Here is an 18459-nt window from a genome sequence, read left to right as displayed (position 1 = left end):
ACCAGTTCAATGATGACAAATGATTAAATTCTGACAGATTGTCAATTATATTCACTATTTAGTCTGTACTCTGTGCCCTTTGTGCCTTTGCTAAAAGATCTGTGTCAATAATCAAAAAACCAGAGACAACCTTGATAAAAAGAACAGAATAAAAATTAAATAATAATGCACGGTCGGCTCAAAGTGCGAACAACAGAGGAGCAAAAATTGCTCAAAGAGAAGGAAAACAACAAAAAGTTAGGACTTTACAAAAAAGGTATGACATTCATTTTAGGCAGTAGAAGAAAGGACTCTTATGATGAGGAAGCTTTTAAACTGTCAACACAAATCCTCCAAAATAACCCACACGTATATACTTTGTGGAATTACCGTAAAGAAGTTTTATTGATAGAAATTGAGAGGCGTGATAAAGAACCAGAATTTTTAATTGAAGAATTCCTCGATACCGAACTGCGATTTGTCGAGCAGTGTATAATAATTAGCCCTAAATGTTACAGCGCTTGGCACCATCGTTATTGGGTATTGAATAATCATCCAAAACCGAATTGGAAAGAAGAATTCAAATTGTGTTCAAAATTTTTGGCTAGGGACGATAGAAATCTTCATGGTTGGGACTATCGCAGACTCATCATTAACAAAATAGGCCGAATTTTAAATGAAGAATTGAAATTTTCTACAGATCGTATAAGAACCAACTTTTCAAACTATTCATCTTGGCACTACCGAAGTACACTTAGAACTTTAGATGAGGATAATTTAGAAGAAGAGCTCGATTTAGTAATTAATGCTGTGTACACTGACCCTAATGACTCAAGTGCCTGGTTTTATTTTCGTTGGATTTTAAGCCACAAGGAATTATTGAAAGAAAAATGTGAAAAAGTCCTGGACGATTTGATGGTACTAGAACAGATGGAACCCGACTGTAAATGGGTTTTAATAGCTAAAAATTGGGCAAGTCAGATTTTGAGTGATGACGATAATATAATAAATAGAAAAAGCTATGCTGAATGTGATCTACCAAAGTTGATTGATATGGATCCATTGAGAAAAGCTAGGTATGTTGACGAATTAAAGAAGGTTACAGATTCAATTGGAGATAATAATTGATAAAAACAGGTTCAATGTATATTTTATTTTGAAAATTACTGTAAAATATTATTTGTATAATTATATTTATAAATATATATTAATAATTGATGCACGCATATCAATTGTATTTGTAGAAACCTTCACCTGACTTCTTGCCAAACTTCCCTTCTCCGATCAATTTTTTCAATAATTCAGGAGTTTTAAAGGATGGATTATCTGGGTATTTTTCATGCCAGCCATCCAAGATGTGTTTGGTTGTATCAAGACCTACATAATCTGAGAGCTCGAAAGGTCCCATTGGATATCCAGCTCCTAATTTCATTGCTATATCGATGTCTTTTGCGGAGGCATCTCCTATGAATTAAAAATGATAGAAATTCTTAGTTAAACAAGAGGAGTACATTTTTAAAATGATTTTTTATTTATGTGGCCTTAGGCATCATAGAACTGTTTATAAATAAATCCATCAAATTTACCTCTTTCCAACATTTTCATAGCTTCGCTGAGATAGGGAACCAATAGTCTGTTCACGACAAAACCAGGAGTGTCTTTGCAGTTTATGCAGGTCTTTCCAATTGCAATACCCCAATCCCACATTGCTTTGAAGGTTTCATCAGAAGTGTCCTCCGTTCTTACCACTTCCAACAGTTTCATCATGGGTACTGGATTGAAAAAATGGAGACCACCAAATCTATCTTTTCGGTTTGTAACCTAGTAATTGAATTGAAAAATTTATAGACTAATTAATTATTGAGTTGATTCTCAGATACATATTACTTGTTATATAGGGTGTTTCAAGTTTTCAGGGTAGTAGATATAGAGTGGTGGTGTCAAAATTTTTTTTATCAATCTTACCGAGGCTATTTCTGTGATACTAAGTGAACTGGTGTTGGAAGTAAATATGGTTTTCTGTGGTGCTGCACTGTCCAAGTTCTTGAATAGCTCGTGTTTCACCTTCATGTTCTCTACAATAGCTTCGACAACTAAATCGGAATCTTGAACGGCTGTTTTGAAATCTGTGGTGCCCTTTACCCTAGACCGGGTTTGTTCGATGAAATTTTTCGCTTTTTCTGCATCCTCTTTGTAGATTTTTTTTGCCACGCGTTCTATATTTTTCGCAATACCGCTATCCAATTTCTTTAGTAGGTCTGTGTTCACTTCCAGCACCGTAACATTGTTACCCGCTTGAGCTGCTACCTATAAAAATTTATTTGATTCTCAGTGCGGTCCTGTACTTTGAAATTTTGTTCTATAAACTGAGACCACTGAACTGTAGAACAAGTTCTATAGTTCAGTGACTACGACCATTTTGACAGAATATGGAGTTTTATACGGTTTTTATTTGGAAGACATATCGCCTGTCTAATTGGATTTCAAGCTATCTTGATTTCTCAGGAATCAAATTAAAAGACTTAATTTTTACCAACTATAATATTATTGCCTGATTTTTTAAAAATCTCTTCTTTACTCTTTTTATGAGGTAACCCTTTATAACCTTGCTCACCTGTGCTATACCTGAGCCCATAAGACCACCACCAATAACTGTAACGTTTTTAATAGCATTTTTAACAGCTGAAGTAGCTAATCCTCTTTTAATAATGTTTACAGACATAACAAAAAATTGTGCGGACTTATCCTACTAGAAAACCGGTTAAAATAAGAATGAGGAGTTTATCAATCAGTAACAAACACTCCAAATCTGAAGTTTCTTTAATATTCCAAAGGTCAAAGTCTGTTAAAAAGTGGTCTTGCGCCTTAATAGTTGTTTTCTTGAAGTACAATTATGAATGTACAGGACTGTATTCAGCTCACCCAACAATTTTGTCCTGAAACAACTATATTGAAAGTTGCAATCATAGTAAGTTGCAATCATGGAACTGTTTTTCTTTGTATAATCATGAAGATGAGAAAATGCAAAGCATTTCTTCGAAAAAAATTAACAAGTCATATTCATCTGTTTGATTCCCATAAATCTTTCTTGAATAGAAAATTTTCAGGCCAAAAATTTTTTTTTCAAAATTTATCCAAGGTTATAGTTTTTGTTTTTTCCGAAAAATACGACCGATCGAATTTGATCATTTTATGGTGTATTTAAAGGGAGTCGATGATGTAGATTCCGAATAAGGCATCGATTTCGATCAGAAAAATTTCTCCACACGTTCAAATCACTATTTTTCTGCGAAATTTTCAATATCTCAGCTTTGAGGGATAGTAGCAAGAAACTGGTGGTAGGTTAGTATTCAGATTCAAAAATTTCAAATAATACCAAATTTTGAAAGTCCCCGGCGGCCAATTTCTTATTTTTTTTTAACGCTGGATATTTCGGTTCACACTTCTCCTAGGGATTACCAGATGGCAAATTGGTGTTAAGCATCGAGATGTCCTCATGATGCCAAAGTTTGAAGTAAATCCTATTATAAACTCTCATAGTGAAATTTTCCAAATCTAATTTTTTTTCTAGGAAACAATGGTGTCGCCTAGGAAGAATAGCTCGAATCCGGTTATGATGATGACGTACAAATCACAGGATTCTATACGAGTAGGGCCGCGGAAGTAATTAGTTCAGTGAAATGCGGATAGATGGCTTGTTGACAAATTTCCTCTGAATTAAATTTGAATTTTTTTCCGAAAAACTAACACAATTCGAGTATCACCTGTACCGTATTGGTCCTTCGAATATAAACCTATTCATAACATAATTTATTTTCTGTATTAGATCTGATCGCACTTATTCAAACTGATTTTTTATTTTTCTTTAGACCATAAGGATTGAGGTTCATCTAAAATATTCTCTAATAAAACCCCCTTGAAAACCTTTATGGTTTTTGATGTTGAATCTGTCCATATTCCTCATGTTTTTTCTGACATTTTCATTCGGTACTTAAAATTTCTACAGATATGATTTTTGTTCATCAAGCTTGAAATACGTTTTCTGAATATTGGCGCCCTAGGAAGCCAAGTACCTACTCTGCCTATACCTAGCGGAGGTCTTCTAATGTGTGTGGGTATTTCAAGGAATAAACAAGAAAATAATGAACATCTCTAATTATTTGTATTTGTAGAACCCTTCACCACTTTTTACACCAAATTTTCCCTCCTTTACCATTTTTATCATCATCTCTGTTGGATTAAACGCAATATTTTTAGGAAATCTTCTATGCCAGTCATTCATCACTGCCAAGGCGGTGTCGAGACCTGAGTAATCTGCGAGTTGAAAGGGCCCCATTGGATGTCCTGCCCCCAATTTCATCGCAAGGTCTATATCTTCCACAGATGTATCCCCTTTAACACAGAAGTTCACAATTTGTTGTTCAAAAATAACTCATATTCAAATTCAAGTCTGAGTAACGAATAAAAATTTTACAATCAGTGACTTTACCTCTTTCTACCATGCGGATAGCTTCATTAAGATAAGGAATCAATAGTCTATTAACAACAAATCCTGGAGTATCTTTGCATTCAATACAAGTTTTTCCAAGAGAATTTGCCCAGTCCCAAAGCAATTTAAAGGTATTTTCTGAAGTTTCTTCAGTCTTAACTACCTCAACCAATTCCATAACTGGCACTGGATTGAAAAAGTGTAATCCTCCAAATTTATCCTTCCTATTGGTCAACTTAAAAGGGGGGAATCAAAACAGGTGTAGAATATCTAAAACAAGACTTACAGATGCGATTTCTGTACCACTCAAAGAGCTTGTATTTGTAGCAAAAATGGCTGTTTGGGGAGCACTTGAATCTAGACTCTCAAATAGTTCTTGTTTAACCTTGGTATTTTCAACTATGGCTTCGACAACCAAATCTGTGTCTTGTACTGCCGATTTAACATCTGTGGACAATGCTATTCTCATCATAGTTTGCTCCACAAAAGGTTTCATCTGGTTTTGATTTCCGTTAAATCGTTTTCTAGCTACACGACTCGTGTTAGTTTTGATCGCATGTAGGGCTTTGTTGAGAATTTTTTCATCCACGTCCACAAGTATTACTTCGTTACCTGCTTGAGCTGCTATCTAAATAAAGATGAAAGAAAAGGCGAATCACACAGTAATCTATAAAAATAGAATCAACATTGAAACACTTTTTAGTTTTCATCATTGTATTTACAAAATTCACATGTGATAATTTTCACCTGAGTTATACCATTTCCCATGATTCCCCACCTATGACTGTAACTTTCTTTATTACATTTCGCACTTTGATGGTAGAAAAACTCTGTTTCATGATATATAATTTAGATATTCTTGCACTGCAACTTGAAAACAACAAAGAATATCGAACTTTAAGCCTAGATTAAATAAACCAAGGGTCAAAGATCACATTTTTATACAGATTAAGGCAAAATCGTTGGGAGTTCTTGAAGAAGTTCTAGACTGTATATAAACACAAAACAAAATCAATTGTTTTATTGTCCTTTCTCAGCAAGAGGGAAACTTATTTGATCCATTAAGTCGTCGATTTTGGCTTGAAGAAGATCAAGAATATCGGCCGAGATAAAAAGATGATTTTCGTCCAAATCTTGAATGATAAATTTCCTTCCTAGTTTCAGAGTGTCATCTAAATGCAGTAGGAATTGTTTCATGGCACCGTCACTAAAAAAAAATAATTATTAAGGATATGCTGAATTATGACAATTGCTTAACGCACCAGGTGACCAAGATTCCTTTCATAACATTCACCATTTTCAAAAATCAGCTCAACCTTTAAAAATAATAAATAATCCAACTTGACTTCTTTCAAATAATTAGTTTAAACCATAGACCTAATATCTTTATATATTAGGTCTATGGTTTAAACACAGAATATATATTTTGTGGTTACCACCACAATACTCAAATAATTTTTTTTCTTTTTCTATCCTTCATAATGAGCTTGGTTTATCACAATTTATTCATCAAATTCGAATAGTCGTCTCAAATAGAGCAGTTTTATAACACTCAAATGTTTATTTGAGATCTGAAATGAATGATTTAAAAAGGAATTGTAATGTTCATATAGACAGGGTAATCACTAGGTTTTCCAAGTTTCTAACTTATCAATATGCAACACTGTCTTTTCATTTGTTATATCAGAGGAGTCAATTGTATTTTATCAATTTATATTGAGATATTATTTTTCAAGAGGAATTGGAATTAAATAGGGGTTTATTCAAGTCTTATATTTCCTACATAAATCTTATACAAAAGCTTAGTCTATTTGAACAACACCACCAACTTTTTCTATCGCTTCTTTCAATTTATCAGCTTCATCTTTAGAAATGTCAGCCTTAACAACTGCTGGTGCAGACTCAACAAACTTTTTAGCCTGTACCAAGTTCATACCTTCCATAATTCCTTTCATTTCCTTAATAAGAGCTACCTTTTGTTTTTCTTCAAATTTCATTAGTTTAACTGTAAAACTGGATTTTGCTTTTAAGGGTACAGCATCATCATCCTCAGCGGGGGCTGCTGCAGGACCTGCTACCTGTACTGCACTTATATCTGAGAGGTTCAAGCGTTGCTTGAGAAGGTCACTCAGCTCGCTTACCTCTAGAAGGTTCAATTTTGAAATATCATTGAATAATCTTTCAATTTTTTCAGACACAGGCTTATCTACATTTGATGGGGGAGGTATGGTTAAATTTTCAATAGCGGGTGATGCAGCTGTGCTTGATGGTGCTGTGGAGTAATTTTGTCCTAATACTCTGAGAGATGTTGAACTGAAAATTAATATCATAAATAACCCTGTTTTGAATCGAAAATTTAATGAGTCACCTGAGAGAAGTGCTTCTTTTGGCACATTGGTGTAGACAAAATCTTACAGACTGCATTTTTTTTTAATAGATTAATAAAATCTAATAGGATATCACACTTTAGCGTAATTTACTTCAATTTGAGGTTATTTTGTGTGCAGACAGTCATAGAATAAAATTCTGATGAATTCAATTTTTATGACATAACATATATATGTATGGGAGTTTTTTAAAAAAGGTTTAAATTCAACAAGTATTCCATTGCAAAAAATACTAATATATTGATAAAACATTTATACATTCAATAAATCATAAAATTGAAATGATTAAAAAAATACTGATCCAATATATATATAGATTGAAATGAACAATCATTTTAATATAATTTGATAGTGTTAATATAGGTGCATTATATCTTGATAGTCCAGAGCCAAGTCAAAATATCGAAAGCAAGCATCATAGGCCAATACTGCAAGATAAAACACATTAAAAATATCTTTAATCTAAAGCTAATTCAAAAGAAAATAATAAATTTCTTCCTATGAGGTAGACTCATGACTTAGAAGTTGATACACATTCTAATAAATCAATTTCCTATAATATATAAAGTTGCACTCTGGTAAAACATCTATTTTCAGTCAAAGTTTAATTCACATAACTACACCGCAAACAATAAAAAAACACATGTTTTTTGATCACTTATTCAATCGAATCCATAGTTTATAAATAGAATAAAGGGGAACATTATTGATTTTATGTACAAGCATGCTATGATCCCAGAGTATCAATAAAATCAAATACTCAGAAACTATCTTCGCTATCTTCTTCAAGGAGACTAACAAAGCTTGGCCTCTCGCCTTGAGGTGCAAAAGGACTCTCCGACTGGTAAACGTTGGGGGAATTACTTGAATCGTTACTGGGATCACTTCTTCCTCCTATCGGTGGATCGAAAGCTGCCTTCATCTGGTTGTTCGCACCCTTGGGATCTAGATCGGTCGCCCAGCTGAAGTACATAAGGGCCAGATCGGTATTTCCTAATTTCTTGTGAATTTTCCCGATCAAATAGTAAACCATAGATTCCCTGGGTACGATTTGCTGCAACTCCTCCAGTTCTTTCAAAGCTTCCGCATGTCTGTTCATGGCAAAGTAAATCGATCCTCGGTGGAATTTGCACAAGGGACTCTTCGGATTGGTCTTAACGGCCAGATCAAACGTGTTCAGGGCCTTCTCATCATTCTTCATTGCATGCTGTATGATACCCAGATGGCAGAGTATGATCGAGCTTGTGGGGTTGATCTGGTGAGCTTTGGCAAAGTTCATTTCGGCTAAGTTGAAACGTTCCTGTTTAGAATAAATAGTACCCATTCCGAACCATGCGTTGTAATGTCGGGGGTTCAGTCTTACTGCATTTCTGAAACAACTCATCGCCTTATCTAACTCCTCGGTAGTAATGTATTCGTGCCCAAGCAACGTGTGTGCGTAAGCGTAGTTGGGACCGCATTGGACGGCTCTTTGGAAGAACTTGATTGCCGAATCGTGCTCTTTGTGCAACGACATGCAATTACCTGCTACACACCAGGTTATCGGGGAGTACTGATCTGTTCGGATGAGATCTTGGGCCAAAGCTGACAATTGAGCCTCTTTCTGCAGATGCCACAGGCAGGTGGAGAAAGTATCCATGAATTCCATCTGGTAAGGATGTTGGACGTGCACTTTACTGAAATATTTGATGGCTTCATCGTATTCTGAAAGTTCAAAATGTGCTATACCCAGCTGACACTGTACCCAAATCGTATTCAACTGATTTTTCGGCAGTGACGAGAAAGTTTCGACAGCTTCCCTGTTCATGAATTGTTTCAATTCGGAGAAAGCTTTCCCCACAGTCCGCAAGAGCAACATTAGCCCCTCTGCGCTCTGTTTTTGAATCAACATGCTCTTCTGAGAGCTGTTTTCAGTCTTATTATCTTGAGATTCTTCGCCGGCCTGTCTAGCTTTCTGTAAGTTCTCGTTCTTGCTCTCTGAAGTGATTGTCTCACTCTTTTCAGTCTTACTTAAATTTCTAGTGTTTATCTCGTGGAAATTATTTTTGTTCATATTGAACTTGGGCAGCCTCTGCTTAGTCTTCTTGGACGGTGATTTGGGGGTAACGAATTTGTTCTGGTTCGGGGACGTGTTGTTCTCCTTAACTGAATAGCTGTTGGTGAAAAGCCTCGAACTTCTTCGAACGTTTTGGTAGGTCTGCATTGTTGGCGTTTTTGTATTTGTAACTGAGATGCAATGTTTTGAGTTTTGCAGAATAGATTCCTTCCTAGCTATCAGATTGTCCTGCGATTTTAGTCTCTTTGGAAAAGATTGGTTTACTGACTGATTGTAAGCATTCGTTTCCATTAACATCAACTGGGAAGAAAGTTTTGGAGTGTTTGAATCAAGGCTAGAATCGATGAGGAATCCAAAGCTGGGACTCATCGGCGTTGAGTTTTCACGCTTGAAACGAGTTCCTTTTTGCTTTGTTGTTGGAGGAATGGGGGCAAATCCAGACATACCAAGCGGATTAGATAAGGGACTACTTTCATCTAATGTAGAGAGAGAGTTTGAATTCATTAGATTCAACTTATTGAATAATTGTTGAGGAGTTTTTATTATATAGCCAATTACTTCTTGTGGTGTTTCAACTTGCTTATCAAGTAAATTCTCATTTATAATAGCACTTTCTATATTATTTAAATTATGTCCATGGCACATCAACAAACTTTGCAAGTTTTCTAACTGAAAAATTTGTTGGGGATTTGGATTGTGACCTACTATACATAATTCTTCAAATCCTGACCACAAAAAAGGATTGACTTCTAAAGCTTTGCACCACAATTCTATAGCACTAGTCTTCCTTTCTGTTTTATTAGCTATCTTCCCAAGTAATAAATGTACAAATGATGCTTGATCTCCATATTCCAATGTCAATTCATTCAAGTTTGTCCCCTTTATATTTTCTTTCAGCACAGCTTCTGCTTCAGCATACTTTTCTAGTTCAAAAGCACATAGCCCAAGTAAGTATCTACACTGCGATGAGAGATTTGATTTGCTCTTCAATGTGTGAAAAGTTTTATTTTTTTCACCATTCCTATAATAGCTAGTAGCTAAGAGATGTAAGGTTTCATTATTATCAATTTCTGCGTGAAGTCTTTCTGCTAGGAAAATAGCATCCTTATAATCATAATTATTCAAACAATGCCAAATTGAGGCTTGCACTGGTTCTTGGATAATCATCGTGAAGGTTTGGCATTCAATTCTTCAATGCATTTTTTTGTTTGAATCTTCGTTGATATATTTGGTAGGATCGACTGTTTCAGTTGTCTAGAATTGCACAAATATATTATTATTACAATGTTGTTATTCGTTAAAACCAGATAAATTACTGAAATATACTGACACACGACACATGACAGGAAACACCATAGAGAATAGTTATTTTTAAATTGTCAACATTTGTAACCATAGATAGAGTTTTATTTTTTGATCAACACTTTAGCAATGTTTTGCTTACTTACCCAGTGGTAGATAATTAGTCTTCTACTTTTTTGCCTCCTCAGTTGTAGTATCACTATCAGATGTAGTGTCAGGCTCATCACTTGAATCACTACTTGCAGGATCTTCAGAACTTGATTGATCGCTGGTACTGTTGGTAGCAACAGAATCTTTATCTTTATCTTTATTATCCGCTAATTTTAATACTTTTTCATCCGTACTATTTAGATCAATTTTCAGATCTTTCCACAGACATACGCAGATATCATCCTTTGTACAATAACCACCCTCCCAATTGTTCCACCAACAATGTATGATGCAAAAATTTTCGAAACTAGATGTCAAATTCCTTGGACAATATTTTATGAGCCATGTTCGATCTAGAATAGTAAGGTATAATGGATCATATCAATTTATTTCAAACATATTAACACTCACCTTCTTCACCCATACCGGTTTCGTTCCACTTCTGCCAGATTTCTGTAGAAAAAATCGATATAATATGAAATAGTTATTTATAATACAAGTGCAGAAGGCATTGATATTCTTCCACGAGTTCAAAATTCAAAAACGAGCCACGAAGTGGCGAGTTTTTGAATGAACGAGTGGTAGAATGAGCGTTCTGTACGAGTATTATTTACATTATTTTCTCTAATCCATTGCATTTTTATTGAAATTAATGAAATATTTTCATAAATATCATTTTTACATTGAAAAATGTTGGTTGGCAGAACTGATTTCTTTAAGGCAAATTTCAAATGAATTGACAGATAAAGCCGTGGCGGAAAGTTCGGAGTACCAACATATAAACTTGTATCTATGTGTGAAAATTTGGACGTGGTTGTTGAAAAATGAGGTAAGCATTGAGGTGAAGCAAGGGCGGATACAGTAACACCAATATGCAAAATCTCATCACAATCGGATCTGCAGCGTTTTTTTCTGATATTCTTCCTGAAATTTCTATGGTGTGGTCAGATTGGAACTAAGCACCTAACTCGCTATTGTCATTTCGTATAAATACCAAAAAACTCAACTCCCTCGGTTTTTGGCCAAGGAAATATTGAGTATTATTTCGATACTCTTCTTGAGTTTGCCATCATTTTGATTAGGTTAGGTTTCTATGGTTCTGACAATCAGCTCGTTCCTAAGGTAACGGTCTTTGCATAATACTCTAAGAGTAATAAACATAATAATAATCATGTTCATTAATCTATGATAATACTGTGTGCATAATGTTGATGTTGATTAAAATAATATGGTGTAGAACTTTGCTTCCGCCGTTTTCCAATAGATGGCTGTAGGCTGTAGCGGTAAGTGGTAGTCGAAATAAATAGATCGTAGATGTCACGCAAAAGGCTTAGGTATTCATAAATATAACGCCATCGAAATATTAGTCGATTTATGTCTGCATCATAAAGTTATTCTCGATTAAACATGTCAGCTTACGAACCAAAATTCTCGTCATTTGCGAGAGGTTTCAATTTTCTGTTTTAATATAATGAAATCTGAGGCTGAGGCTCATCGAATGCTCTCAAAATCCTATGGTGAGGCGGCTTTTAGTGAAAGAACTTGCGGAGAGTGGTTTCAACGCTTCAAGAACGGTGATTTTTACGTCGAAGACCAGCATGGTGCAGAATTGGAGGCATTAGTTGACCAACACTCGTGTTGAAAGCAACAAGAATTAGCAGGATTATTGGGAGTGACGCAACAAGCCATTTCAAAACGCCTTAAAGTCATGGGAATGATTTAGAAACATGGAAATTGGGTGCCGTACGCGAGTTGAAGCTGAGATATGTTGAACGGCGTTTGTTTGCTTGTGAACAGCTGCTTGCAAGGCAAAGATGGAAGAGATTTCTGCATCGCATTGTGACAGGAGACGAAAAATGGGTTCATGACGATAATGCCAATCGCAAAAAATCATGGGGATATCCCTGCCAGGTTCCAGGATTATGTTCAATATTTGGTGGGACCAGCTCGGCGTAGTTTATTATGAGTTGTTTAAACCGACTGAAACAATCACAGGCGATCGTTATCGAATGCAATTGATGCGTTTGAGTCGAGCATTGACAGACAAACGGCCGCAATACTAAGAAAGACATGATAAAGTTATTTTACAGCATGACAACGCTCGACGCATGTTGTTGCATAAGTGGTAAACATATTTGGAAACATTGCTACCTTGGACTCTCACTTGTTTCGATCAATGGCACGCGGCCTGGCTGACCAGCATTTCCGGTCTTATGAAGAAGTAAAAAATTGGATCGATTCGTGGATCGCTTCAAAAGATGACCAGTTTTTTCAACGCGGGATTCGTACGCTGCCAGAAAGATGGGAGGAAGTAGTGGACAAAACTTTGAATCATAAATGTATAAACAGTTTTTTAAAACAAAGCCTTGAATTTCGGAAAAAACCGCAGAAGCAAAGTTGTTTGCCTATGTAGTTTTGAAGTAAGTTTTTAGTGAAAAAATTGTAAAACCTTGCAAAATATTTGAATGGTGAAAACTTTACAACGAAAAATAATTGGACCATACTCTACAGAGTGTGTTTCAAGTATGGAATGCCTCATTTACTCGGAAACGCATCGTACGATTTTTATAGATTTTGGCGTGCAAGAATCTTGTGATATGGCCGATAATATATGGTGGTGTTTACATCATTGTCAGATCTTTCTCTTTTCTAGAATAATAATGAACTTTGTTATTTCGAATGGACCACCACAATATGAGCTATATCATAAGATCCTAGCACACCAAAATCTGTAAAAAATGTTCTATCTGTTTCCGAGATAATTGAACATATTCACCATCGCCATATTGTTGCGCGACAATACCAACTGCCCAGTGTTCCCAACGAAGAAATATTGAGTTTACTAGAAAAATTCCACAATATAAAGTTTATAAGTGAAGTTTATGTGTTCCTTTTTTGGCTTCTACGCCAGATAGGCTTGTTTGGGACAATATTTCGCAAAAATTCCACTTTTTGGAAATAAAAACATTAGTGAAAGGTGTTTTTATGAACAAATTAACTGTGGCCGAGTGTATAAATGAAGGCTTCGCTCCATTTTTGGAAGTAGTCAGTGGAAAAATAATCTCTATGGCTGATAATATTTTTGATATTAGTGGTATTTTTCTAGTAAACTCAATATTTCTCCGTTGGGAACACTGGGTAGTTGGTATTGTCGCTTAACAATATGGCGACGGTGAATATGGTCAATTGAGGCGTTCCATACTTGAAATTCACTGTGTATATAGCGACTTTTTCGTTGATAATACGCTCTATTAGTGATGACGTCACACACCGCCATTTTAGTTCTCCTGTCAGTGTTCGGAATCCAAACAAACAAATTGCCATTCAAATTAGTACGTTGTCGTTGAAGAAATTGGCTTATTTTGATGAATAAAATTATTTAAGGAACGATTTTACTATTAATTGATACACAGAAGGCACGAGATTAATGCCAGTAAGTTCGAACTTGAAGTTCAACTAATAAACACGGCTTTTTACAAAATCGGGGGAATGATACAGAATTCAAACTTACTGGGATTAACCTCGTTCCTTCTGTCTATCAATTACTACTGAAATCGTTCCTCAAATACTCTTATTTATGAAAATAAGCCGAAATAAAACGAAATAATAATTTGAATGACAATTTATTTGTTTGGATTCCGAACACTGGCAGGAGAACCAAAATGGCGGTGTGTGACTTCACACTTATAGAGCGTATTGGCTGTGAAATCACCTTGGTAAATTTGGTCAAAGATAACTTGGGCACCCTGAATACAGTTCTGTGGTCTATAAGGGCGTATAAATTACGAGCGGTTAGAAGCTTCTGACTTGACGCTAGAGGTATCCTCGATTATCATTTTTAGTATCATGTGACATCAAGCTTACCATTTGAAGCACCAGAGCTACCATTCCCAGCATCTTTTGCACTATTTGTTGCATTGCCTCCATCGGCTGCATTGCCATCCACGGTTGTACTCTCTGTGACGGGCTCATCACTCGTAGAATCTTGCCCATCAGTAGTTAAGCCTTTAGGAATCAACAAGGCAACCAACAAGATGGCAACTGCCAAAATGGATAATTTGCTTCGAAACATACTGACGTTAAGACTATTGAAGCAAGAAGAAGAAACGTGCCTTTATATTCTCTGCCTTCGACAGTTATTGCTGTTTTATTGTTCTGCTTTTCCTTTTTCGCCAACAATCCTTGTTTTGTAAATAGATTTTACTGCGCGTTTTACTGCAAACTAAATGTATATTATGATTTTCAGTAGTTGTTTGCGTTGTCGGTATTGGAAATTACGACATATGGTACTAAACTTACTAGTGTGTATTTTTTGAAAACACCCACTTTGAAATATACGTTTTTCCCCATCAAGGTTTGTTATCTGTTTAAGAATATGTATTAGGCCAATTGAAAAGTCCCCGGTCTACCATAGTAAAACACATTTTTTTGGCAAAATTCGATTTTAGTATTCAAAATAGTTGCCTTCGAGGGCGATACAGGGATTATAGTGATCTTCCAACTTTTCGATACCATTTTTGTAGTACGATTTGACTTTTGCTTCAAAATAGGCCTCAGTTTCGGCGATTACTTCTTCATTGGCTCTAAATTTCTTTCCAGCGAGCATTCTTTTGAGGTTTGAGAATAGGAAAAAGTCGCTGGGGGCCAGATCTGGCGAATAAGGTGGATGCAGAAGCTATTCTGCATCATCATTTCACTCCGGAGTCCAATCGACAGTCAGCTGAGTGGACTGGACACGATGAACCGAATCCAAAGCGAGGAAAAACACAACAGTCAGCTGGTAAGGTTATGGCAGCAGTATTCTGGGATGCGCAAGGTATAATATTCATTTATTACCTCCATAAGGGCCAGACCAAGAACAGCGATTATTATATAGCGTTATTGGATCGTTTGAAGGATGAAATCGTTGAAAAAGACCCCATTTGAAGAAAAAAAAGTGCTTTTTTCGATTGACATGAATTTTATTTATCCGCAAGATAATCTTGAGGCATTACATTTTGAATATGATTTCTGGCATATGACCGCCACGGCTGGCTCGGATGTAGTCCAATCTGAATGTCCAATTTTCGATGACTTTTTCCAACATTTGTGGCCGTATATCGGCAATAAGAAGGCGAATGTTGTCTTCCAAATGGTCAAGGGTTTGTGGCTTATCCGCATAGAGTCATAGACCAATGACTTTACATATCCCCACAGAAAGTAGTCTAGCGGTGTTGAATCACAAGATCTGCTTGGAGGTCAATTCACAGGTCCAAAACGTGAAATTAGGCGGTCACCAAACGTGTCTTTCAATAAATCGATTGTGGCACGAGCTGTGTGACATTTTGCGCCATCTTGTTGGAACCACAGCTCCTGGACATCATGGTTGTTCAATTCAGAAATGAAAAAGTCAGTAATCATGGCTCTATACCGATCACCATTGACTGTAACGTTCTGGCCATCATCGTTTTTGAAGAAGTACGGACCAATGATTCCACCAGCCCATAACGCGCACCAAACAGTCAGTTTTACTGGATGTAACGGTGTTTCGACATACACTTGAGGATTAGCTTCACTCCAAATGCGGCAGTTTTGTTTGTTGACTTAGCCATTCAACCAGAAGTGCGCTTCATCGCTAAACACAATAAAATGGACGTAGTGCGCGATACGTATTCCGCACAGAACCATTATTTTCGAAATAAAATCACACTATTTGCAAGCGTTGTTCAGGCGTGAGTCTATTCATGATGATTTGCCAAACCAAACTGAGAACAAATCACTTAACAGCTGCCAAATCGGTCGCCATCTTGAACAGTAATGCCAACTTAAAGTTATATACCTCGAAAAAGCACCCGTTATGTTGAATAATAAAATCGAATTTTGCCAAAAAAATGTGTTTCACTATGGTAGACTTTTCAATTGGCCTCTTATAGAATCTAAAAATCGAAAAAAAAGGGCAAAATATTGGCCTTGAGTCAGGATCTTTCAAGCGCCCGTTTATTCATGCGGTAATGACGTCCTTGGCGACTACTTACAGATCAATTGGAGGACGAAGCTCTTGATTTGACGACATTTTCTATGGTTCTGATGATGCTATCAATTCGTTATTTCGCACGAAGCTTGACAAGATTAATCTAAATAAACACGAAAAATTTAATCTAAGTCGTATAGGAAATATTGTGTATGTCTTTTCCAATATTCTTCTTGAATTTTCTATGGTTCTGGTTAAACGATCAACATGAAATTTTACATAAAACTTAAAATTGTCATTTTACATCCAAATTTTATACGTATAAAAGTTTTGAAGATGAACGCATTTTGATTCAAAGATCTGGAAGATTTCATGTATATAGGAAAAATTCCTCTGTGTCATTGTAATTTCTATGTCGACGAGTATAGTTTAAATCATTTCTGAAGATTAGCGTACTTAAGTCTAAGAGATAAAAACTTTCCATCAATGAAACAAATAATATTTACCTAGATAACAGTATATTCAGTTTCTATGGCTGAGGCCTAATATTGATTCAGGAATTTTAGTTTAATCTTTTCTGAAATATCGATTCATCATTTGAATTGTTAAAATGTAATTTACCTTCAACTGAAAGAAACAACCATTCTTTGAAAATTCTGATGTTCAATTGTACGATCATCCCTTGACATGACATTGAAAAATCTATCTGCATTTGTATGTCTTCACATTGATTGAACGTAGCCTTTATTTAATATCATTCTATCCTTTGACCTGATCAAGACAATGCCCAAGCTGCACAATAACCAAACTGACTGGGAACCTAATCACTGAAAACATAAATTTCTTCAGAACTCACGAAGAACTTGCACAGACATCAAATAATTCATCTTCGACACACCAAACAGCAAATATTCAGGCCCAGATAAAATAATAGCAGACATGCTGAAAAAATTTCCAGAAGACGGAGTTAAAATGCTGCTATTCTTATTCAATGCCATTTTTGAATATCACCATTGGATTGAGCAATTCAAGGAAATTATTATGATACAGACACCAGGCAGAAATCCCCTCGATGTCACATCCTATAGGCTTCTAAGTCTCTTATCAATTTCGTTTAAAATCCTGGAAAAGCTAATCTACCAAAGAATTATTGGTGTAATAGATGTGATAACAGTCAGTATCACCACTCAATCATGTAGCAATTACACGCGATAGTACACCAAATGTCCTTAAATGAGAAAAAATACTGCAGATCCACTTTTTTGGATATAAGAAAGACATTTAATAGGGTTTGCAAAAGCTCAAATTATATTTTAAACAGTTCGATCGACCATAGAAACGAAATTCAACGGCCATAATTCCAACCATGAAGGAATTAGAGCAGGTGTGCCACAGGGGGCTGTACTGGGCCCTCTATTATACTTTTTATCAACTGTAAATCTGCACACAACTGAACGAACCATACAGGTACTTTTGTTGATGACACAGATATACTAGCTAGTGATGAAGACCTTGCAGTTTTATCACTTATTTCACAGGATCACCTAAAGTGCTGCAAAAAAGGACCAACCCAATGGGAGACTCAAGAAAACCTGACCAATTGAGTTTTTACCCAAGGTATGGCATATTGTCGAAATTGTCGTCAAAAAAGATATCTGATGATGCAATAATATACTGAGTGCGCCATTTGAAATAAGGAAACAGTAGCCTGTTTCCGGTATAACCGGAAGTTGTAGAGATCTGAAAATATTTTAGTGAGAAAGATCATTGTCTCAAAGCCCAATATGCAAATTTTTAGTTCAAAATTATGATTAGTTTTCCATAAACGTCTAATAGGCCATCCCAGTGAATCACCCTGTAGAATGCAATAAATTTTGATTGATCTTGTCAAAAAAAGTCCTTATTGAAACAAAAGTAAACTTCTTTTAGAAAAGACTAACGAAAGGGAATTCCGAGAAGTGCAATATCATAACAAACGCTCAAATATCAAATATATCTGATAGTCCTCCAAAAAAAAAGAAAAATTCCACTAGCATAGACAGCTCGCAGTTCTGAAGTGGTAGATCTTATTGTTCTAAATGAATACGTACTATTTGATAAGTACACAAATTGGATGAGAATCTCTGATAACAAAAAGAGGAAGATA

The 18459-nt window shown here is 35.7% G+C and overlaps 6 protein-coding genes across 9 annotated transcripts; 1 reads left to right on the top strand and 5 right to left on the bottom strand.

Annotated features, from left to right (window-relative positions):
* Positions 1-27: 27 nt before the first annotated feature.
* Positions 28-1205, top strand: LOC123683484 (geranylgeranyl transferase type-2 subunit alpha). Its single transcript, XM_045622570.1, has one exon. The coding sequence runs from the start codon at positions 166-168 to the stop codon at positions 1105-1107; it is 942 nt and encodes a 313-aa protein (XP_045478526.1). The 5' UTR covers positions 28-165; the 3' UTR covers positions 1108-1205.
* LOC123683485 (hydroxyacyl-coenzyme A dehydrogenase, mitochondrial-like) lies at positions 1118-2803 on the bottom strand. The gene is made up of 4 exons (XM_045622572.1): positions 2594-2803; positions 1945-2286; positions 1566-1800; positions 1118-1443 (listed from the first exon to the last, which is right to left on the bottom strand). The coding sequence occupies exons 1-4, from the start codon at positions 2699-2701 to the stop codon at positions 1208-1210; spliced, it is 921 nt and encodes a 306-aa protein (XP_045478528.1). The 5' UTR covers positions 2702-2803; the 3' UTR covers positions 1118-1207.
* A 1316-nt stretch (positions 2804-4119) lies between these two features.
* Positions 4120-5481, bottom strand: LOC123683468 (hydroxyacyl-coenzyme A dehydrogenase, mitochondrial-like). Of its 4 annotated transcripts, none has more exons than XM_045622536.1 (4): positions 5191-5481; positions 4755-5135; positions 4469-4703; positions 4120-4371 (listed from the first exon to the last, which is right to left on the bottom strand). In XM_045622536.1, exons 2-4 carry the CDS (start codon positions 4962-4964, stop codon positions 4136-4138), a joined length of 681 nt encoding a protein of 226 aa, XP_045478492.1. In that variant the 5' UTR covers positions 4965-5135; positions 5191-5481; the 3' UTR covers positions 4120-4135. The 4 variants fall into 4 exon arrangements, with proteins under 4 accessions (XP_045478492.1, XP_045478493.1, XP_045478491.1 ...); XM_045622537.1 differs by having other exon boundaries at positions 4755-5096; XM_045622535.1 differs by having other exon boundaries at positions 5216-5481.
* A 745-nt stretch (positions 5482-6226) lies between these two features.
* LOC123683470 (50S ribosomal protein L7/L12-like) lies at positions 6227-6996 on the bottom strand. The gene is made up of 2 exons (XM_045622539.1): positions 6837-6996; positions 6227-6781 (listed from the first exon to the last, which is right to left on the bottom strand). Exons 1-2 carry the CDS (start codon positions 6890-6892, stop codon positions 6271-6273), a joined length of 567 nt encoding a protein of 188 aa, XP_045478495.1. The 5' UTR covers positions 6893-6996; the 3' UTR covers positions 6227-6270.
* A 74-nt stretch (positions 6997-7070) lies between these two features.
* On the bottom strand, positions 7071-10264 carry LOC123683466 (cell division cycle protein 27 homolog). Its single transcript, XM_045622530.1, has one exon. It carries the CDS (start codon positions 10076-10078, stop codon positions 7616-7618), a length of 2463 nt encoding a protein of 820 aa, XP_045478486.1. The 5' UTR covers positions 10079-10264; the 3' UTR covers positions 7071-7615.
* LOC123683469 lies at positions 7071-14573 on the bottom strand. Its single transcript, XM_045622538.1, has 4 exons — positions 14228-14573; positions 10775-10816; positions 10360-10716; positions 7071-7283 (listed from the first exon to the last, which is right to left on the bottom strand). Exons 1-3 carry the CDS (start codon positions 14433-14435, stop codon positions 10382-10384), a joined length of 585 nt encoding a protein of 194 aa, XP_045478494.1. The 5' UTR covers positions 14436-14573; the 3' UTR covers positions 7071-7283; positions 10360-10381.
* Positions 14574-18459: the final 3886 nt, after the last annotated feature.

Source organism: Harmonia axyridis, chromosome 6, assembly GCF_914767665.1.
Source record: "Harmonia axyridis chromosome 6, icHarAxyr1.1, whole genome shotgun sequence".
In the NCBI taxonomy this organism is placed as follows: Eukaryota; Metazoa; Arthropoda; class Insecta; order Coleoptera; family Coccinellidae; genus Harmonia; species Harmonia axyridis.
The sequence above is the reverse complement of the archived record's forward strand: the minus strand, read 5'-3'. Positions and strand labels throughout refer to the sequence as shown.